General features: G+C 42.5%; 1 protein-coding gene across 1 annotated transcript in view; it reads left to right on the top strand.

Moving 5' to 3' along the window:
- Positions 1 to 24,202, top strand: part of LOC124776033 (IQ and ubiquitin-like domain-containing protein) — a 67,314-nt gene that overhangs the window by 11,340 nt on the left and 31,772 nt on the right. The window contains exon 2 of the mRNA XM_047250873.1: positions 15,791 to 15,920. Coding sequence (XP_047106829.1) covers positions 15,791 to 15,920 — 130 coding nt within the window. The remainder of the gene's footprint in view (positions 1 to 15,790; positions 15,921 to 24,202) is intronic.

Below are 24,202 nucleotides of genomic sequence, written 5' to 3'. Positions count from 1 at the left end.
CGAAACTCAATGTTCTGTAACAGCGGATCTGCTGGGTCGCAGTAGGCGAATGTGGCTCTGGTATTGCACAACGCGTTCCTGAACGATGCGCCTTAATTTTTGCTGATTAAAACACGACACGGAGGCCTCTAAAATTGCGTCTTGCATAGCGCTTACTCGTCGCTCACGAGCAAAGGAGCACCGGGGTTTTAGCTTGGAGGACGAAAGATCAGAATTTGGTGTTTCCTAAGTACTCACCTGTTGCCGGCCGATGTGGCCGTGCGGTTAAAGGCGCTGCAGTCTGGAACCGCGAGACCGCTACGGTCGCAGGTTCGAATCCTGCCTCGGGCATGGATGTTTGTGATGTCCTTAGGTTAGTTAGGTTTAACTAGTTCTAAGTTCTAGGGGACTAATGACCTCAGCAGTTATGTCCCATAGTGCTCAGAGCCATTTTTTGAACTCACCTGTTCCAACGAAAACATTTCCTGAGAATGGAAATAGCTCAGTTCGAAGGGCTAAAACCGAATAAATTTGGTTTTAAAAAACAGATATTTGTCTGTTACGCAACCCATGACCGTCATTAATCGGTAAAACTCTGCATGTGTGTACAATTAATATTTGAAGATTAACGAATCGAACGGCTACTGAAGCTGCAGTCGTCGCAGAAACAAGAGACATTTGTGATCAGCAGAGACTCATAAATGAGGTGTTCATTGCCAAGAAAATAACATTTGCTTGAAAAAAAAAGCAGTTGTTAAATCATGCAGTATTTACAAAGTCAATTTCCGAAGTAGGAGTTACTGTATCGTGGTACGTGCTTCCCTTATTCATCATAGAGGTGCAAATGTGGAGCTTTGATGAAGTGATTGAAAGACAGCCAAATGAAACGGTATGCACAGTTGAGAGAAGCAGTGTGTGTACACGCTACGTCGTTTTCAGTCCATTCGCACTATGGTAGTCCAGTATCCGAAGCCACAGTCATCACATTATACAGGGTGTTAGAAAAAGGTACGGCCAAACTTTCAGGAAACATTCCTCATACACAAAGAAAGAAAATACGTTGTGTGGACATGTGTCCGGAAACGCTTACTTTCCATGTTAGAGCTCATTTTATTACTTCTCTTCAAGTCACATTCCTCCCCATGAACCATGGACCTTGCCGTTGGTGGGGAGGCTTGCGTGCCTCGGCGATACAGATAGCCGTACCGTAGGTACAACCACAACGGAGGGGTATCTGTTGAGAGGCCAGACAAACGTGTGGTTCCTGAAGAGGAGCAGCAGCCTTTTCAGTAGTTGCAAGGGCAACAGTCTGGATGATTGACTGATCTGGCCTTGTAACAATAACCAAAACGGCCTTGCTGTGCTGGTACTGCGAACGGCTGAAAGCAAGGGGAAACTACGGCCGTAATTTTTCCCGAGGGCATGCAGCTTTACTGTATGATTAAATGATGATGGCGTCCTCGTGGGTAAAATATTCCGGAGGTAAAATAGTCCCCCATTCGGATCTCCGGGCGGGGACTACTCAAGAGGATGTCGTTATCAGGAGAAAGAAAACTGGCGTTCTACGGATCGGAGCGTGGAACGTCAGGTCCCTTAATCGGGCAGGTAGGTTAGAAAATTTGAAAAGGGAAATGGATAGGTTAAAGTTAGATATAGTGGGAATTAGTGAAGTTCGGTGGCAGGAGGAGCAAGACTTCTGGTCAGGTGACTACAGGGTTATAAACACAAAGTCAAATAGGGGTAATGCAGGAGTAGGTTTAATAATGAATAGGAAAATAGGAACGCGGGTAAGCTACTACAAACAGCTTAGTGAACGCATTATTGTGGCCAAGATAGATACGAAGCCCACACCTACTACAGTAGTACAAGTTTATATGCCAACTAGCTCTGCAGATGACGAAGAAATTGAAGAAATGTATGATGAAATAAAAGAAATTATTCAGATAGTGAAGGGAGACGAAAATTTAATAGTCATGGGTGACTGGAATTCGAGTGTAGGAAAAGGGAGAGAAGGAAATGTAGTAGGTGAATATGGATTGGGGCTAAGAAATGAAAGAGGAAGCCGCCTGGTAGAATTTTGCACAGAGCACAACTTAATCATAGCTAACACTTGGTTTAAGAATCATGATAGAAGGTTGTATACACGGAAGAACCCTGGAGATACTAAAAGGTATCAGGTAGATTATATAATGGTAAGACAGAGATTTAGGAACCAGGTTTTAAATTGTAAGACATTTCCAGGGGCAGATGCGGACTCTGACCACAATCTATTGATTATGACCTGTAGATTAAAACTGAAGAAACTGCAAAAAGGTGGGAATTTAAGGAGATGGGACCTGGATAAACTGAAAGAACCAGAGGTTGTACAGAGTTTCAGGGAGAGCATAAGGGAACAATTGACAGGAATGGGGCAAAGAAATACAGTAGGATAAGAATGGGTAGCTTTGAGGGATGAAGTAGTGAAGGCAGCAGAGGATCAAGTAGGTAAAAAGACGAGGGCTAGTAGAAATCCTTGGGTAACAGAAGAAATATTGAATTTAATTGATGAAAGGAGAAAATATAAAAATGCAGTAAATGAAGCAGGCAAAAAGGAATACAAACGTCTCAAAAATGAGATCGACAGGAAGCGCAAAATGGCTAAGCAGGGATGGCTAGAGGACAAATGTAAGGATGTAGAGGCTTATCTCACTAGGGGTAAGATAGATACTGCCTACAGGAAAATTAAAGAGACCTTTGGAGATAAGAGAACCACTTGTATGAACATCAAGAGCTCTGATGGAAACCCAGTTCTAAGCAAAGAAGGGAAAGCAGAAAGGTGGAAGGAGTATATAGAGGGTCTATACAAGGGCGATGTACTTGACGACAGTATTATGGAAATGGAAGAGGATGTAGATGAAGATGAAATGGGAGATACGATACTGCGTGAAGAGTTTGACAGAGCACTGAAAGACCTGAGTCGAAACAAGGCCCCCAGAGTAGACAACATTCCATTGGAACTACTGACGGCCTTGGGAGAGCCAGTCCTGACAAAACTCTGCCATCTGGTGAGCAAGATATATGAAACAGGCGAAATACCCTCAGACTTCAAGAAGAATATAATAATTCCAATCCCAAAGAAAGCAGGTGTTGACAGATGTGAGAATTACCGAACAATCAGTTTAATAAGCCACAGCTGCAAAATACTAACACGAATTATTTACAGACGAATGGAAAAACTAGTAGAAGCCAACCTCGGGGAAGATCAGTTTGGATTCCGTAGAAGTACTGGAACACGTGAGGCAATACTGACCTTACGACTTATCTTAGAAGAAAGATTAAGGAAAGGCAAACCTACGTTTCTAGCATTTGTAGACTTAGAGAAAGCTTTTGACAATGTTGACTGGAATACTCTCTTTCAAATTCTGAAGGTGGCAGGGGTAAAATACAGGGAGCGAAAGGCTATTTACAATTTGTACAGAAACCAGATGGCAGTTATAAGAGTCGAGGGACATGAAAGGGAAGCAGTGGTTGGGAAGGGAGTAAGACAGGGTTGTAGCCTCTCCCCGATGTTATTCAATCTGTATATTGAGCAAGCAGTAAAGGAAAGAAACGAAAAATTCGGGGTAGGTATTAAAATCCATGGAGAAGAAATAAAAACTTTGAGGTTCGCCGATGACATTGTAATTCTGTCAGAGACAGCAAATGACTTGGAAGAGTAGTTGAACGGAATGGATGGTGTCTTGAAGGGAGGATATAAGATGAACATCAACAAAGGCAAAACGAGGATAATGGAATGTAGTCGAATTAAGTCGGGTGATGTTGAGGGTATTAGATTAGGAAATGAGACACTTAAAGTAGTAAAGGAGTTTTGCTATTTGGGGAGCAAAATAACTGATGATGGTCGAAGTAGAGAGGACATAAAATGTAGACTGGCAGTGGCAAGGAAAGCGTTTCTGAAGAAGAGAAATTTGTTAACATCGAGTATTGATTTAAGTGTCAGGAAGTCGTTTGTGAAAGTATTTGTATGGAGTGTAGCCATGAATGGAAGTGAAACATGGACGGTAAATAGTTTGGACAAGAAGAGAATAGAAGCTTTCGAAATGTGGTGCTACAGAAGAATGATGAAGATTAGATGGGTAGATCACATAACTAATGAGGAAGTACTGAATAGGATTGGGGAGAAGAGGAGTTTGTGGCACAACTTGACCAGAAGAAGGGATCGGTTGGTAGGACATGTTCTGAGGCATCAAGGGATCACCAATTTAGTATTGGAGGGCAGCGTGGAGGGTAAAAATCGTAGGGGGAGGGGGAGACCAAGAGATGAATACACTAAGCAGATTCAGAAGGATGTAGGTTGCAGTAGGTACTGGGAGATGAAAAAGCTTGCACAGGATAGAATAGCATGGAGAGCTGCATCAAACCAGTCTCAGGACTGAAGACCACAACAACAACAACAACAACAAGTCACATTAATCATGGAATGGAAACACACAGCAACAGAACGTACCAGCGTGACTTCAAACACTTTATTACAGGAAATGTTCAAAACGTCCTCCGTTAGCGAGGATACATGCATCCACCCTCCGTCGCATGGAATCCCTGATGCGCTGATGCAGCCCTGGAGAATGGCTTTTTGTATCACAGCCAGCCACAATACGAGCACGAAGAGTCTCTACATTTGGTACCGGGGTTGCGTAGACAAGAGCTTTCAAATGCCCCCATAAATGAAAGTCAAGAGGGTTGAGGTCAGGAGAGCGTGGAGACCATGGAATTGGTCCGCCTCTACCAATCCATCGGTCACCGAATCTGTTGTTGAGAAGCGTACGAACACTTCGACTGAAATGTGCAGGAGCTCCATCGTGCATGCACCACATGTTGTGTCGTACTTGTAAAGGCACATGTTCTAGCAGCACAGGTAGAGTATCCCGTATGAAAGCATGATAACGTGCTCCACTGAGCGTAGGTGGAAGAACATGGGGCCCAATCAAGACATCACCAACAATACCTGCCCAAACGTTCACAGAAAATCTGTGTTGATGACGTGATTGCACAATTGCGTGCGGATTCTCGTCAGCTCACACATATTGATTGTGAAAATTTACAATTTGATCACGTTGGAATGAAGCCTCATCCGTAAAGAGAACATTTGCACTGAAATGAGGATTGACACATTGTTGGATGAACCATTCGCAGAAGTGTACCCGTGGAGGCCAATCAGCTGCTGATAGTGCCCGCACACGCTGTACATGGTACGGAAACAACTGGTTCTCCCGTAGCACTCTCCATACAGTGACGTGGTCAACGTTACCTTGTACAGCAGCAACTTCTCTGACGCTGACATTAGGGTTATCGTCAACTGCACGAAGAATTGCCTCGTCCATTGCAGGTGTCCTCGTCGTTCTAGGTCTTTCCCAGTCGCGAGTCATAGGCTGGAATGTTCCGTGCTCCCTAAGACGCCGATCAATTGCTTCGAACGTTTTCCTGTCGGGACACCTTCGTTCTGGAAATCTGTCTCGATACAAACGTACCGCGCCACGGCTATTGCCCCGTGCTAATCCATACATCAAATGGGCATCTGCCAACTCCGCATTTGTAAACATTGCACTGACTGCAAAACCACATTCTTGATGAACACTAACCTGTTGATGCTACGTACTGATGTGCTTGATGCTAGTACTGTAGCGCAATGAGTCGCATGTCAACACAAGCACCGAAGTCAACATTACCTTCTTTCAATTGGGCCAACTGGCGGTGAATCGAGGAAGTACAGTACATATTGACGAAACTAAAATGAGCTCTAACATGGAAAGCAAGCGTTTCTGGACACATGTCCACATAACATCTTTTCTTTATTTGTGAGAAATGTTTCCTGAAAGTTTGGCCGTACCTTTTTGTAACACCCTGTATAGATATTTGCTATGAGCTGGTGCTACTGTTGTATTTAGATTTGTACACAAATGCTGAGTTTAACAGATAAAAGACCTTGAATGTAGGCACAACAGAGACATCTCCATTTTTAAAATTATTCTCAGCGCTATGATAATGGATGAAACTGAAGAAATAAATTAAAATTTGAGCAGTGGTCAGCACTTGTATCCAGGCCTCCTTGCTTACTAGGCAGGTGTGCCAACCACTACATCACCACAGCATTATAGTTAAGAAAATTGCACGGACTACCCTCCTCGAATGTCCTCCCTAACACGAACTTCAGTTCACATCTTCGGCTTATTTATATCAGATCTATAATTCTCATTGCGTTTTAGCCATTGAAACTGAGATACTTCCTTTTGTAGGTATGACACGGAAGCTGTCATCTGGAAAGCCCTTATCCTTTACCTTGCTCTGCACCTGTAGCGCTGTAACATTGAGCTTGGTGAATCAACATCATGAGAAAGCCCACAGTCTGTTCTGGATGATGACAGATGAAAACCTGCAAACACAAATCAGTATGACAGGACTTTTGGGACGCTGAATATCCGAGTGTATCCTCGCTCCTACACCGTCCGCCGAAAAAGTTCCGAGACTGATGTTGTTCATGGCATATTAGTAACTATGGTGCCAGGTTGAACGAACAACAGCTGTGCATTTGACTAGTCAATTGTGAGGAGGTAGTGTTAAGTAGTGGACATACGGCCGTGGTGTGTCAACGTTGCTGTGTCACAAATCTTAGTTGAGGAACATTTCTAAATCAAGTGCTCCAGACATTCGCCAGAATGTTTTGAAGAAGAGAAAAGTGTGTGCAATGTTTGTGCATAAGGCGTTGACTCCCGAACAGAAACATTGAAGCAGGAACCCTTACTGCAGCTTTCCTGAAATGCGAAATGCGTAGAATTCTTTTCTGTAAAAGATCATCGCGGATGACGAGACTTGGAGCTATCAATACGAATATACCACAGAACGGGAGAGTGCAGAAATTCACATGAAGGGTCAACGCCTTGACGATAAAACTGATGTTGAAGCCAATCTGATGCGCAAGCTGTACAACATCCCAAAAAAAGACTTTCCTGAGAGTTTGACATGATTGTATGGACGTTCTGTGCATTGTCCTCAGTTGGGGGGAAGACTGTGTGGAACATCTGAAACGTTAAAACCACCATGTTAACTTCTTTTTCTTTTCTATTAATCCATTCTCGAAGTTCTGCGCATAGGGACACCTGTAACACTAACCCCCCTCAGATTTAGTTGTAAGTTGGCACAGTGGATAGTCCTTGAAAAACTGAACACAGATCAATCGAGAAAGCATGAAGAAGTTGTGTGGAACTATGAAAAAAATAAGCAAAATATACAAACTGGGTAGTCCATGCGCAAGATAGGCAACATCAAAGAGAATTGGAGCTCAGGAGCTCCGTGGTCCCGTGGTTAGCGTGAGCAGCTACGGAGCGAGAGGTTCTTGATTAAAGTCTACCCTCGAGTGAAAAGTTTAATTTTTTATTTTCAGACAATTATCAAAGTTCGGGCACTCACACATAATCAACTTCGCTCTCCAAAATTCCAGGACATGTTCAGATTTGCTTGGACATATTTAGGATTTAACGGTCTACACAAGGAAAAAATTGAAAACGTTAAAAACATACGTTTTGACAGAGCGCAGGGAAAACTGTGCGACTGTGAAACTGTTGCATTCATTTGTTGCAGTTTATGTGACAAACTATTATGTTTTCATCACACTTTTGGGAGTGATTATCACATCCACAAGAAAACCTAAATCGGGCAAGGTAGAAGAATTTTTTTACCCATTCGCCAAGTGTACAAGATAGGTGGGTCAACAAAATATTCCTGTCATGTGACGCACATGCCGTCACCAGTGTCGTATAGAATATATCAGACGTGTTTTCCTGTGGAGGAATCTGTTGACCTATGACCTTGCGATCAAATGTTTACGGTTCCCATTGGAGAGGCACGCCCTTTCGTCTACTAATCGCACGGTTTTGCGCTGCGGTCGCAAAACACAGACACTAAACTTATTACAGTGAACAGAGACGTTAATGAACAAACGGACAGATCGTAACTTTGCGAAAATAAAGAAAGTAAAATTTTCACTCGATGGAAAACTTGAACCAATGACCTCTCGTTCCACAGGTGCTCACGCTAACCACGGGACCACGGCGCTCCTGAGCTGAAGTTGACCTTTATGTTGCCTATCTTGCGCATGGACTACTCAGTTTGTGTATTTTGCTTATTTTTTTCATAGTTCCACACAACTTCTTCCTCTTTTCTCGATTGCTCTGTGTTCAGTTTTTCAAGGCCTATCCACTCTGCGAACTTGGAACTAAATCTGAGTGGGGTGCGATGGTGAGGTTCCCTTGTAAGACACCTGAAAACATCACATAACTGTCTTTTCGATCTGCATAGTGCAAAGTTTATGTTATGATTATTTAATTACGAGGTAATACAGGACAAATAAACATGCACAGTTCAGTATCGCGCTATGGAGCGCCACCAAAATGCTTACCTTGTGATGCAACACCCTTCATGGGTGGCAACTACTATCTGGACTAGGGTGATTAACGTGTCGTAGAGGCTATCAAAGATATTTCTCTGAAAAATTATTAATAATTAACTGTAATTTATTTGTGATTTTATGCATGTTGCGAGGATGGACGAGAGATGTCAAACAGATGGTGATGATACCGCGGTATTGAAGTACTGTCCATAAATTATGAAGATCGTAATTGTTAGTGTTATAACAAGAATCGATACCAACTCATGGACGTCTCAGAGTTGGCAACGCAATTGCAAGTTTCCATCAGGTGCCGGAAGCCACCGTGTGGGATCCTGTGGAACCAATGGAGCACACCCACTAAGCCGGGTCTCCAGCGGCTCTGGACTACGGGCTCTCTCTGCTGCCGATGTTAACAAAAAATTTGTTACACTACCATTCGTCATAGAGCGCCGTCGTACTAGCGTGCGTTAGTGATCTGCGGAGGCTACTGTAATGCCGATGTTTGGAGGTGGATTTTCTCAAAAATGTTCAAATGTGTGTGAAATCTTATGGGACTTAACTGCTAAGGTCATCAGTCCCTAAGCTTACACGCTACTGAACGTAAATTATCATAAGGACAAACGCACACACTCATGCCCGTGGGAGGACTCGAACCTCTGCCGGGACCAGCCGTGGATTTTCTGCTGGACATTTGATTTTATTCGTGTTCTGTTTCGGCAGTCATAAGCCTCAATCCTTTTCCGAGTCACCATCGTGAGATGAGAACATGGCGGCATAGTCTTAAGTTAGAAAAACTTCTTTTTTTTCTTTCTTACTTTCTTCGGAAGCCGTGATAAAGTTCTTTGACTTTATTTATGCCTGTCTGGCGGGAACAAGTCATAATGACAAAAGCCAGACTTCCTAACGTTTTTAAACCGAGTCCTTTGATTGTCACTTTAGAATCTTTTTAAAACTTTCTCGAACATTTCATTGTTCGGGAAGGGCCTAAGAGCAACGGCTGCCTGTGCTTTTTCAGTCACCCTGGTTGTTTCAGCGACACACGCATTTTTAACAGGCGCCGGAAATTGGTCAGTTGTCTCCACTTCATAAAGAACTGACTCTCAACACTGCGTCCAGGGGAGGTTTGTAAACTTTTTTTGCAAGAGACACTCAGATACTGACAGCTGGTGAGTACACACATTTCTGATGGAACGTGGTGTTGGATTTTAAGTAGGGTTGAGATCCTATGAGTTATGTCACGTTCAAACCTGTTGATATCAGCACCCCCAAGTATAGCGATTGATATTATTTCACTTGTTTTCATTTTTGAACGGTAAATTTAATTTTTTTCGAGTGGAACTTAGAATCATGAATTCGAAATGTTGTGCGCTCTTGTAATGAAACTTGTAGCTAATTTTCAGCAGTTCTTTCTCGTAATTCTCACAGATGCAGCTAGGTACACATAGCATCAGTTCGTTTGCTCTAAATTCAGTGTTGAGCAAGGTGTATGATTTTTCCTGCCATTGTATCGGACACCACGTGGCCATTCCAACTTCAACTGTAACTACTTAGTTTGAAAGGTCTCAGGCCCACGAGCCTATCGAACCCCATTACTCGTGGTACAGAGTGAATTATCCGCGGCTCCTTGGAATTTATTGCAATTTGGGATTATGGGCTGTCCACTTTTATTGGCTTGTACCTTTCTGGAATATCCATGTAGGTTTTTTTTTCTAGTAGGTAATTCTCTCAGACTGATCCATCCGTCCTTTATATGTACGTAAGGGATTGATGTAAAATAAGTTTTGTCTGTGTTTTTGCCTATGTCTTATCCATTAGCAAGGTGTGTAATAATTCACCAGTTTCTGAACGAAGCCACCTTGTCATTTAAGGTAGTACCGTTTCCTTTCCCTCAGAGAGCATAAAGTAATGATATGTAAAACACTCTCGGTTTTCTTGCCGCGTCAGTTCGGGATAAAATCTCAAGCTTTCGACGATAGTCTCCATCGACATCATCAGGAGCAACTGCCTGTCGTCACTGCTGCTGTGGCGGCCTTATGTAGCCTGTGGACGGCTTGTGATTGGTTGGCGATTACGTACTGCTGTCGCAGACGGTGTCAATGTGTGCGCTGTTGGAGCCACCGCTTCTGTTGGAACGTAAACCTTGGAAGGAATGTCTCTGCTGCTTCTCTGCATGGAGCGCTCGTTTCCATGCACCGCTCAGGTACGAATAGTATCCGCTATCACGGTTAAAGTTCTTCTCGCTCATCCTTATTTCAACAGCCTCCTTAATAACAGAATTGCAGTATGTGGAAGCATGGACAAAATTTTTGTTTCATCGAACAGTATTTTATGGTTGTTTGCGAGGCTGTGTTCCGCAATTGCCGATTTCTCTAGTTTTCTATTTTTAATATGCCGTTGGTGCTCTGCACAGCGGTTGGAAACGGTACGAATGGTTTGACCTATATAATTGCTTCCACACTCACAGGAGATATTATAAATTCCAGGAACCCTGAGGCCGAGATTGTCCTTAACAGGGTGCATCATCTCCTTAACTTTCTTAGGAAGGACTCTTCCTATTTTGCTGGACATAGCGCCACAAAAAGGAAGAACCTCAATCGGTGTTTCATCCTGTGAGTGTGCAGCATTTTCACGTTTCCTTTTCTTGGAGAACGCTGCCTTTATTTATATCGCGTGCACCATAGCCATTCTTTCGAAACACGTACTTCAGATGGTTAATTTCGGACTCCAAGTGGCCCTCGTCAGAAACTGTATTTGCTCTATATACTAACGCATACCGACGCATAACGATTTATACCTTAACGCACAGAGTTTCCATAACACTGTTTAAAAGAGAGCCGTTTTGAACTCTTTGGTATACAGAGAAAAAACTGTTTCTGACGAGGACCACTTGAAGTGGAGGAAATTGGCACCTAATGAAATCGATTTCTTCAAAACGTTTGAAAGCAATAGGTATTGTATAAATCAAAATTATAAACAATTCAATAAATCTAAAACTTTAAATATGCGTAACGACGTTTGTTACTGTTAAGAGGAACCACGGATATTTGTGGCGTAGTAGGACGTAACAGTTACATGAAAATCATCAATCATTACAATTATAGAACAAAACACTGAGATCATCAGTCACTGCGTTTACAAATTTCTACCAACAAGGCTGTATTTCGACATGCACCGTATTCCAGCAGCTAGAAGGGTTGCAGCTTCGGGGTTGTTTGTACAAATGTTTAAATGTAATAACATATTGTCAGTGTTTTGTACTATAATTTGTTTTAATGACTGATGATCTTGATTTAAGTATTACCTGCTACTAGGCCATAATATCAGTGGTTCCTCGTAGTAGTAATAAGTGTCCCGTCTCTCTTCCTTCCTCATTTTAAAGTTATATATACATAATACTCAATTTATAATTTAATTTTGCCGTGTACTATTGCTCTTAACGATTTAGGTTGATATTTATTTACTGAGCTGTTCCGGAGTGTGGCAGTTTCCTATGTTCAAATTCCAGCAGCTTTGAGTGCCGCAGCTAATACCTTGGAGGTACAGATTTCGTCCCTTTTATTAACAATATTGTTTACTCGAATATATAGAAAGCAAATAATATGTGTAGTTTTTAATGAGCATTTGTCAAATAACGATAGTTTAAATTTATCTGTTGGCCTTTGGCGTTGATCTTGTCAAATAACGATAGTTTAAATTTATCTGTTTGCCTTTGGCGTTAATCATTTAGCCAGAGAAGTGAGTAATGACAGACTTGGTATACAATATTGTTTATACAACATAGCCATATTACATTACGCTAACAGTGTTAAACTTTATACGTTCAACGCAGTTCAGGTATTACCTTCTCACGACGGATCCTTTATGGCTTATTTGTAACTGTAGACCCAGTTCCTGCAGAAACAGGTCAATACTAACAGTTCGCTGTGGACAGCTGCTCAGACAGGTCTGTCACAGATGTAGGTTGGGGAATTCCTACTCTGACCAAAGCCCTGTGAAAATTGCGCGCTTATCTGCCGTAACGCGAACACCCAAGTATCACATGGCTGAGACATGGAATCTCAGCTCGTTGTACTGAATTTTCATCCTATGAAAATGTGAAGGATAACAGTCATGTTCTAGCCAGATGCGCATTAAAGTAAAGGTGTGACGCCTATTTAAAAAAAAAAAGATATCTTCATTTGTGGAAACTTTTTTTTTTGGCAGGGAGGGGGGGGGGAGAGATGTTCGGCTGCATTGCGGCGTAGTGTCTTCCTTTGGACTGCAGTGAGATCTGCCACATCTGCTAACATTCTTAAAAGTTCTTTTTTTTTGCCACGGTTGACCAATAGTCACAATTTGTTTCGCTAGGCGGTCCACCAACTCGTTATATGAGACACCAGAGTGGACCTTCATACATAATAATTGAACAGGTTTATGTCGGTTTTCTCACTGGTGGATTGACTGAATTACATCAAGCACTTGTCGGACAGTGTTGGAGTTCCATTGCTGTTTTTCTAGGTTTTCCAGGGCACACCTCGAAACCGTGACAATAAGTACGTCGTCGAACTGGTTTGTCCCATGTCCAAGGGTCACACACCGAGGTAGTGATTCCCCACAGAAGTAACCCCCCCCCCTCTCATTTCGGAGCTGCCGGTGAATAGTTTGGGCGAGGACAGCAACGTCGATGCAATCAGATGGGAGATGCCAGTAGGAGAAGTGAATAACGGATCCTACCCTCCGGGTTGACAGAAGATATTGGGCTGATAATTCAGTGCTTTGTATTTCTAGCTGAATGTAGAAAGCTGAGAGTCTTTCAGTATGAGGGGACCATACAGCTCTGCTATCTGTAACTCTGAACTAGTATGGGTTATTGGAAGAGTTTTAGGAAAGTGTGGTTTGTCTGTAAAGCTGACTGCATATAGAACACTACTGCGACCCATTCTTCATTACTGCCCGAGTTGTTGGAATCCTCACCAGGTCGTATCAAACGAAGATATCGAAGCAATTCACAGGTGGGCTATTACCGATAATCGACCAACAAGCAAGTGTTGGCTCTGGCTCTGAGCACTATGGGACTCAACTGCTGTGGTCATTAGTCCCCTAGAACTTAGAACTACTTAAACCTAAGTAACCCAAGGACATCACACACATCTATGCCCGAGGCAGGATTCGAACCCGCGACCTCAGCAGTCGCACGGTTCCTGACTGCGCGCCTAGAACCGCGAGACCACCGCGGCCGGCAAGCAAATGTGTTACAGAGACACTTAAGGAACTCAAATGGGAATCCCTGAAGGGAGGGCGACTTACTTATCGAAGAACGCTGAGAAAATTTAGATAACCGGTATATGAAGTTGACCTCGGACGATCCTATTACCGCCAATGTACATTTCGCCCAGGGACCATGAAGATAAGATAAAGCTCGTACGGAGCCATAAAGACAGTCATTTTTCGATCGCTCTGTTTGGAAGAAAAGGGAAATGTCTAGTAGTGGCACAGGGTATCCTCCGCCACGCAACGTATGATGGGCTGAGGAGCATCTATGTACACTGCTGTCCATTAAAATTGCTACACCATGAAGAAATGCAGATGATACAGGGGTATTCATTGGACAAATATATTATACTAGAACTGACATGTGATTACATTTTCACGCAATTTGTGTGCATAGATCCTGAGAAATCAGTACCAAGAACAACCACCTCTGGCCTTAATAACGGCCTTGATACGCCTGGGCATTGAGCCAAACAGAGCTTGGATGGCGTGTACAGGTACAGCTGCCCATGCAGCTTCAACACGATACCACAGTTCATCATGAGTAGTGACAGGCGTATTATGACGAGCCAGTTGCTCGGCCCTCATTGACCAGACGTTTTCAATTGGTGAGAGATCTGGAGAATGTGCTGGCCAGGGCAGCAGTCGAACATTTTCTGTACCCAGAAAGGCCCGTACAGGACGTGCAACATGCGGTCGTGCATTATCCTGATGAAATGTAGGGTTTCACTGGGATCGAATGAAGGGTAGAGCGACGGATCGTAACACATCTGAAATGTAACGTTCACTTTTCACAGCGCCGTCAATGCGAACAAGAGGTGACCGAGACCTGTAACCAATGGCTCCCCATACCATCACGCCAGGTGGTACGCCAATATGGCGATGACGAATACACGCTTCCAATGTGCGTTCACCGCGATGTCGCCAAACACGGATGCGACCATCATGATGCAGTGAACAGAACCTGGATTCATCCCAAAAAATGACGTTTTGCCATTCGTGCACCCAGGTTTGTCGTTGAGTACACCATTGCAGGCGCTCCTGTCTGTAATGCAGCGTCAAGGGTAACCGCAGCCATGGTCTCCGAGCTGATAGTCCATGCTGCTGCAAATGTCGTCGAACTGTTCGTGTAGATGGTTGTTGTCTTGCAAACGTCCCCATCTGTTGACTCAGGGATCAAGACGTGGATGCACGATCCGTTACAGCCATGCGGATAAGATGCCTGTCATCTCGGCTGCTAGTGATACGAGGCCGTTGGTATCCAGCTCGGCGTTCCGTATTACCCTCCTGAACCCACCGATTCCATAGTTTGCTAACAGTCATTGGATCTCGACCAACGCGAGCAGCAATGTCACGATACGATAAACTGCAATCGCGATAGGCTACAATCCGACCTTTATCAAAGTCGGAAACATGATGGTACGCATTTCTCCTCTTTACACGAGGCATGACAACAACGTTTCACCAGGCAACGCCGGTCAACTGCTGTTTGTGTATGAGAAATCGGTTGGAAATTTTCCTCATGTCAGCAGGTTGTAGGTGTCGCCACCGCCGCCAACCTGGTGTGAATGCTCTGAAAAGCTAATCATTTGCATATCACAGCATCTTCTTCCTGTCGGTTAAATTTCGCGTCTGTAGCACATCATCTTCGTGGTGTGGCAATTTTAAAGGCCATTAGTATAGATAAGGTTGTAAACGCATGTAGTGTCGTGGATGAAACAGTTAAGATGCTGAAGGAGAGGATAAGCGGTATGTGTAGTCAAATAATAATCATGCCTAATGTCGTAGGCATTGCTGTGACTAACGCCACCTACTGGTGAAATGCGGATGTTCAAATGCGGATGTCAGTTGGGCACTCCTAGTGTCGTAGCGTAGTAAGTGTCAAGATACTCTGTATTGATTTTAATGTACATGTTATTCGCTTTACTACGTTTCCGCAATGTTCCCTCTCAATATTTTGTCTTTTATCCCGCGTTTCACGTCACAGATCCGGTGATGGTGTTCCCCCGAAACGCATCGCGAGATGATAAAATATAATTACTTCGGCAATCGATACGAGTGTTTTACCATTAAATACCTGTATTTTTTTTAAGTGCGATGGAGCCCGTTTTCTGCGGAGTGAGTCGCTTGCTGTCGCAGGTCGTGCCGATGGTTGGAGAAAGCGTCGCTTTCGAGGACGGACCTCACTCCGTACAGCTTCATGCTGCGGGCCTTGCGGAGAGATGAGAAACGTCGCCGCTGTTTCTCTTCTGTGGCCTTCATCATGCAGGTACAGTAGCAAGTTAATATTCTCCAGAATATGATCCTCCTGCGCTGCCAATGTTCCGTCCACTCTTCAGGCTTCCCTGGAACTGAGCAAGGCAGAATTGCTTGGGAACCGCGTCGTATAAACTGGCACCTCCTCAGTCTTCTCGAAACTGTACTTTTTCAGGCTGATTTTGATTTAAGCTGCGAGAGAGTTAAATCTGGTGATCCGTGTGCGGCTCATGTTGGTGCCGTTGGTAGGTTGCCATCACGTAATAGGGATAGTGGCGTCTCGTTTTCTTCTTCTGTTACTGGCGCCACTACATTTGCTTGCGTTGTCTGTCCGCGAGTGGCAGCAGCAGCGTCTAACGATATCTAGTACCCGTAGTATCTTTGGAAGGGCGTGAGGTGTTTTCCGGGTGGAGTGTGTCAGGAGTATGGTTGGGACGGAGCAGCAGAGAGGTCTGGCAGCGCGAGGACATGCCGAGATCGCTGGCGGCACGCAGCCAATGCCGGATCGAGGGGCTATGGTTGTGAGGGCCACAACCTCGTTGTCCACCGGACCCACCACGTTGACTTGAGTTGAGTGAACCTCCACTATTTTGTGATCACGCTATTTGTTCGTGCGTTGCTGCTTGCAGGGTCGCCGAGAGGCGAACAGCAAGAAGTGCAGCGTGTCGAGTTGGTGGAATCTATTAGCCATCTTCTAATGGCTGTTATTAGTTTTGGATTTTGTGTTATTATTTGGTGAAGTGCAACCAGCGGGATTTTACTGCCTAGTGGCCGCTAACGCCCCAGTTACCTGCCCTGGGGTTAGCGTATTTTTGCGGCAGGGTACTTTTCCTCGTCTCGCCGATGCTGTCTGGCATGACGTGTAGTTCGATAGTCTCCTTGACTGCGGTGTGGATTGTGGTTTCTTTTGTCTACTTTGGTTGTAGTGGTTCCTTCTGCATTTCGATGTTTTAAATACCGGATTCTGAAGACGCAGTGCTGTCTGTCACTCCGCCCTCGCTTGAATTATTCCATCGTTGTACTGGTTATCACACGTTAGGTGGATTTTGTAGGAGCAATGATCGACGTTTAAATTGTCCCTAGTTTGAGTTGCCATCCTGTTAGGTGAGCATAACTCTTGGCTGCCTGTCTCCCCGCTTACGCAGCTGTAGGGACTTTTCTCAGGTCGATCCTTGGAGCACGGTCTGTGGATCACTCCCCTTTTTTTTATTTGGTCTGATAGTGTTAATTGTTTGAAAATAATATTTTGTTTAAATTATTCCTATTGCTTGTGGCCTGCAGCCGACAAATAATTTTGAATTCTTTCTTAATAAGGCCTTCAGCCGCCAGTGTAGCTTGTGTTACTGTCATAATTTTAAAATGATTGTTTAAAAAAATTATTTCCTTACATAAAGCGTATGTGTTAACTGTGCAACCAACGGTAACTGATTAGGCCCCGTCCACACCTTTTCCTGCTTTCTGTAAGACCCACGTTTCAACTGGGCAGTAGGATGATTGAAGAAGCGAGCGACGTTGCGTTTGACGAGTGTCTCCTCCACAGCTGGTGACGTGTGACTGTACGCATTATCATGATGGAGCATTCAGGTATCAGCAATCTGCCTTCGGCGGCGTCGGATAGTAATCCCCAAATGTTCGAGCTCATGTAACACTCAGCACCTTGTCTTTTGGTCTCAGGATTGTACGAAACATCTGTTTTGTCGCGCCATCCAAAAGATTTGGACTGATCTCCAAACATTCCAGTAGTTCACGAAAATTCGTGACACGTTGTTTCTTCGGCTTGCCCCTTAAAAAACCTTTGGTACTATTTCCACACACATGTTGCACGTATACTAATCATCATTGACAATTAACTACACTGTGGATTCCACTAACTCCAGCTCTTACGCTATCAAATGAATATTTAACCGACGATAACAGTCCAGAATTTCTCTGACTTGAGGCACATTTTCATCAGTTCGGGTCGATGTCGTATGCCCAGCGATGTCTTGATCTACAACGTATTCCCAGTCATCTCTGAATTCTCCACGACACACAAAACCACTGGACATATCTTTGTCCTTCTAAGTCTTGCCTATCTTATCGGAAATCATTGTAGGAAATTTGTTCATTTCAGTAAAAAATGTGATCGAACAACGTTGCTTCGTTGTTCGTTATATCTTGACTTTCAACACGAGCAATTCTTACACTAGTAATCTACACATTGCATAGACTCGGAGCCAACGGGTCCCAGTCTTCTAGAATGCAAGACATACGCCAACACCGTTCCTGGCCATACGACCGCCTAAAAACCCTCTTTCCCTTTGTCCGGGATAACCCATTCCCGCCATTTATTGGACACATGCTCTAACACGAATTTTAAGATACGAAGTGATTAACAGATTTGCCGTTGAACAAGCAGCACAATGTGCTCATTAGCAGAGAAAGAACCTGATGCCAAAAATCAAATATATTGATGTAAATAAATGACTGGCATTTCAAAGCAATGCAAACAAAGCATTGTAGCGAAACAGTTACCATCACCTGAAACGCAGGGTGTCTCAAAAAGATTCATCTGATTTCACAAGACTGTATATTCTTCATGAATTAAGATAGAAACGTCGGGTGAATTGTAACTTGGGCAATGGACTTCAAAGTTTTTGTTTTCAAAAGAACAGACCAGTTTTACAAGGTTTTTTTACACGTATGCACATACAGTCTTGGCATATTTTTTACATCTGAGTTTGGAATCAAAATTTTCATTTAGCTTCCAGAAATATTGAAAGGGTTCTCCACCGGAAGCACGAAAAACATCCAGACGAGAGTCAAACTCATCCGTTATTTTTGTGAGTGTACCCGGAATTATTGTATTCACTGTTGTTGGTATGCGAGTCTTCAATTCATCCAAAGTTGGCAGAAGGGGAGGACATACACACCTACACAACCACTTGAACTGGCAGCTTACAACTAGCGCTACGATAAAATTTTAGTTTCCATGTGCAAAATCAAAACTCCCTCCAATTTTCCATCATCATTGATTTAGAAACCGGATGAATCTTTTTGAGATAGCCTGTGTCTGCGTGGCACATCATCGAATGAAACAAGCGCAAAGGTTTGTCATTTGCTTCGATCCGAGTCTTTGTACTTTTACGGAACTAACTAGACTTGCCCGATGTCAATGAATTTTCTTGCTACGTGCCTGGCGAAAGCGTGGGTTGGAGCGGAAGATACTGTCTGCAGGTTGTAAACCACAACTGAGGCGGTTAAAAGCAAAGGGCAGTAAGCGACAAAACCATGATTCTGAGAAAAATAGCTTCGAAGGTTATATCACATTTTAAACGGTATGTTCGTTTGTTACATTGTCTTCAATAACCATTACATGCAGTTGTTATTAATGAAGCTGTACATAAAAGATCAATGAATTAAATTCAGGATGTTGTGCTCAGTTACGTTTTTACCAATAACCTTGTTAGCATGTGAATTTTAAAATTTTCCCGGTGAATTGAGTGTTCAAACAACTGGGCACCTGCCAGTCATCTTCAGGTGAGCCGTCGCAGACTGTCGACAACGTCCTCCGTTCCGCAATACATAGCGTACTGTAACTATTCTGCGCATGCGTCGAAAACTTGATAGTTGAACCACACTGCCCGCCGGCAGCGCCCTCGCTGGTGGAATAGCGGAACTCAGTCGCCCTCTGCGTTGCTGTTTGCCACGGCCGTCGACGCACTCTGTCGTGTTCGATTTGAGCAAATCGTGGAGATGGTGGGATTCCATGCACTGTCCAGCTGGTAGCCGCTGTCACGGTGTAACAGATTTTCCGCCAGTTGTATTTCTACGGATTCTTTAATAATGGAGTCCCAGAAAGACTTTGCTGTGGACAAAATCATTGTTTTCTCATACTCCATTAAATGTCCAGTAGAAATACAATGTTCAGCAATAGCGGACTTGCTTGGCTGCCAAAGGCGGGTGTAACGTTGATGTTCAGTGCAGCGTTCTTTCACGGTGCGTGTGGTTTGACCTATGTAAGCCATACCACATTGGCACGGTATCTTGTAAATTCCGGCCATTCGTAATAATAGATTGTCCTTAACTGATCCCACAAAATCTGTTAAACCGTGACAGCGGCTACCAGCTGCACAGTGCATGGAATCCCATCATCTCCACGATTTGCTCAAATCGAACACGACAGAGTGCGTCGACGGCCGTGGCAAACAGCAACGCAGAGGGCGACTGCATTCCGCTATTCCACCAGCGAGGGCGCTGCCGGCGGGCAGTGTGGTTCAACTATCAAGTTTTCGACGCATGCGCAGAATAATTACAGTACGCTATATATTGCGGAACGGAGGACGTTGTCGACAGTCTGCGACGGCTCACCTGAAGATGACTGACAGGTGCCCAGTTGAAATATCGTGCGAAGTATTGAACGGCGACCGGCTGCAAGCCCGAAATTTGTTTGAACAACCTTGTTAGCACTTAAACTATCTGCCTCCAAAGCTTCCCCTTACTTACGTTTGGATCACATTAATATCAGGGTTTGAATGAACCACAACAATGTGATACAATATTCTGTATCATTTTCATTTATTACATTAGTCTATGCACATAACTTTTATTGATTATACATACAATGGAATGGATAAGGGAAATGAATCAACAATGTTACATACAGAAACATAAGTTTTTAAGCAAACTCTTAGCATAGACACACACACATACTCCCAAATGTGTTTATTACGGAAAGTGCCTATGCGTTTATTACATAAAGTCCCACATAGCATTATCAGAAGTCACTAGGCGATTATCAGTTGTGTGTTTGGTCTTCTACTTACTAATTATCTCCTATGTCATTTGGAAAGAGATGTTTTCGATTTGTGCTTAAGATATATGTAGAATGGATGGTAAACAAGAAGAACAAACTGAAATAACTGCTGCTGATTCTGATATTTCTTTGCTGATATGGCAGGTGGTGACAGTACATTCAACCACATTGTCACTGAGCTTGGGCATCCTGGGTTTGATCGTTTTTAAGTTAATGAAGTCAAAATTTTTGTCATAATTGAGGGTGGTTTTGTAAAACATTTCGTAAAGGAGCGGCTGGAAATCAGGAACTTGTAAATGGTCTTCAGTGAGGCATGCCTAATGATATAAATGCAAAACTTAATGACGTTTGTTCATCATCTCCATTTTTATTAATATGATCCTGTTCTTCTTAATGCTTTTTTTGCAAAAACAGCTGCTAATCCGGCAAATTGTAACGCACCGAAACACCTGATCACAGCACGTTGCAAAACATTTTGAGCAAGAGAGTGTATCTCTTTGGATCCAAAACCAAAACACTTGTTATTCACTTAGGAGAAAAAGAACTTCTTCGCTGAAATCCCAATAAAAACTTTATCGTAGATAACCGGTTTCGTTAAAACTAAGATACAATCTTCAGATCCGTAATAAAATTACAAGAAGTGCTACAAACTGTTATACAAATAATGCTACATTAATCCATAGAAGAACTAAATGACAGCATACCATCATAAAAGTTATTACAAAGCATCGTTCCCGTAACAACATGTGATGCTTACCAGGACACCACAAGACTGACAACAGCCAGCCTGTGAGACGAACTGACCACAATCACAATATGTGTCGCTGTAGTATATAGATTCTATCAGTAAACGTCAAATATGTAATTAAAACCAATCATGATTCCAAATATGCATAAGTAATCCTGAAATGTTTATAAAATATTTTGGATGATTTCTTCAAGGCAGGACATTGCAAAGAAACCCTACACATCATATTTACCATATTTGAGTTATATTATTACAAAACTACAAGTGCTTCTGCTTTTATAGTAAGTTTTAAAAAATTATTTTTCTTTTTAGTAACTATGTTTGTCGCTTATTCAGCGTTGCAGTCAAAAAAAGGTAAATGGCACAGGATGTTTGTAGTAACCTTTATGAAGGTATATTGTCATTTGGTTCTTCTATGGGTTAATGTAACATTACTTGTTTAACTATTTTTAGCACTTCTTGTAATTTTATTACATGGTAACTTAGTTTTAACGAAACCGGTTATCCTCAATAAAGCTTTTTATAGCGATCTCGGCGAAGAAGTTCTTCTTCTCGTAAGTAATCAGTACAGATCGCCTCTTCGAGCTCTCTATGAGTAAATTAATTTCTTGTTCAGTAGTTCTTCACACAACTTATAGGAAGTAGTTAAAATCACTACATATAGCTACATCCCTTTGCAACCACATAGATCGATTCTTCCACTACCATACGGTGCACATGTCTCCAAATATCCGTTTTTGTCAGTTACACCACTTTGCTTGTAACCGCCACAACTGTTTACAACGTACCGCGGTCACGTAGCGGAACTGGAAACGAACAATTTTTTTTTTTTTTTTTTGGACACTTGTAATCTGTCAAGCCAGAAGAAACCTCTAATTGACCTCTAAAATGAATTTAGGCTACAGCGCATGTGCGCCGCACGAGATTTTGAATATCTTCTCGCCCTCTTATGGCAAAGTCCTAGTCGGTCTTAATCGCTTGAAGTTCACACATTTTCTCACTAAAATGTGCCTCGTTTTAGTACTTACAAATTGTAAAATTGACGTTTCTGTAAGTTTTACTTCATAATTTTGTGAATTTTAACAGCGCAAAATTAAAAATTAAATCATTTTGTTTTTGTGACCTCCTTACTATGAGACTGCTGTGCTAGTGAGAGCTAAGTTAAATCGAATAGTAAACGTAATTAGCTTTTACATAATTTTTACAAAAGTCTTTTTCCTTCATTGCTCTCAGGGAAAATTTTAAATTACTTATGTTCCCACATATTCCCCAATTTCCCTGTATTCATTGAGTTCTTTTATTGTATTGAATTTGCCTATGTGATCCATATAGTTACCATTGTTAAGTATTTCTTTTTATTGGTACTTATTTTCCAGGTTTAATACCTCTTGAAGTTGTCTCGTCAGGCACTGTTTTTATTTTACTTGGCTCATTTATTTAATGCAACCTGTTATATAGGCATAGTTTTTGAGTACAGTGTTAATGTTTTTCCTGTATGCTACCTTTATATTTGTATATTGCTCAACTTTTTACTTTTAAAATGCAGTACCACCACACTCTCAAAGCCGGTATTTACTGTATGTTCCCTCGCATTCTTCGATTTTCCTACATTTATTCATTTCTGTTTATCTTATTGATACTGCTTAAGTTCTTCATATATTCTGTAGTTACAAATGGTAATTCTTTCTTTTAATTGGCTTGTATACCACTCTCCATGTTTTATACCTCCTGAAGTAGCTTTGTCAAGTATTAATTTTATTTTATTTTATTGATTTTGTGTATTAACATAAACTGTTATGCAGGCATGTTTTTTTTAGTTTTGTATTAAAGTTTTCCTGTTTACTCCCTTTATATTTGTTTATTGTTCAACTTTTTAGTTTTTCATTGCATTACCACCACACTGTCAAAGATATCATTTACTGTGCGTTTGTGCTTCAGTGTAGATGTGTAAGTTCTTTTCCAATGTCGTTTACAAACATTGTAACGTCTTTGGCGACAGTAGTCAGTAAATGTCTGATGATGGCCTCATAAGCCGAAAGCCGGTTAACACAATAAACTAATGCTGCCGAATAAAAGCAAACTAGCTCTTTTCATAATTTACGAAATAATTTTATAAAGCTGACCGACTGAGCTGGTGGCATAAGAGGGCGAGAATACACAAAAATAGCGCAGCGCGCATGCGCTGCAGCTTACAAGGTTTTTTTACGCCAATCTGAGTTTGTTTCTCGACGCGATAGATTATGTGTCCTTCAAGGTGTTAAAAAAACTGTAGAATACTTTAAGAGGTAGTAGTACTCATCCAAACAAGAAAAATAAGTACAATAAACATGGGTCGGGATTCGCGCGCTTCCCGAGAAAATCACGTGTTTACAGGAAGGGCTGTACGACGCTCGGTTGCGGATATTAGCACAGACGTTGCGTTGGTGCTCCATCAGATCTGTCGGCAGGATTTATAATGTCTTACTCACAGTACTCTGCCTACCATTACGTGGTCCGCAGTCAGTTTTGTGATGCGAGTCGTGTCGTAGGCTGCGTCAGTTTTCGTTGTTTGTGTACCTTATTATGCAGCACTGTCAACTCGGGGTGCGTATCATGGTGTTTTACTTTCTTCCAAACGCGAATTCACTTATGTATTTACTGTTATTACGCTGTTATACGTACAAATGGTGTAGTAAATTTGCATTTTCTCTCTACCACCACTTGTTAGCAATGGACAATAGAAGTGGCTGATGGTTTAGCATGGACGTAGCCT

The sequence above is a fragment of the Schistocerca piceifrons genome, chromosome 2, assembly GCF_021461385.2.
Source record: "Schistocerca piceifrons isolate TAMUIC-IGC-003096 chromosome 2, iqSchPice1.1, whole genome shotgun sequence".
Taxonomy (NCBI): domain Eukaryota; kingdom Metazoa; phylum Arthropoda; class Insecta; order Orthoptera; family Acrididae; genus Schistocerca; species Schistocerca piceifrons.
The sequence above is the reverse complement of the archived record's forward strand: the minus strand, read 5'-3'. Positions and strand labels throughout refer to the sequence as shown.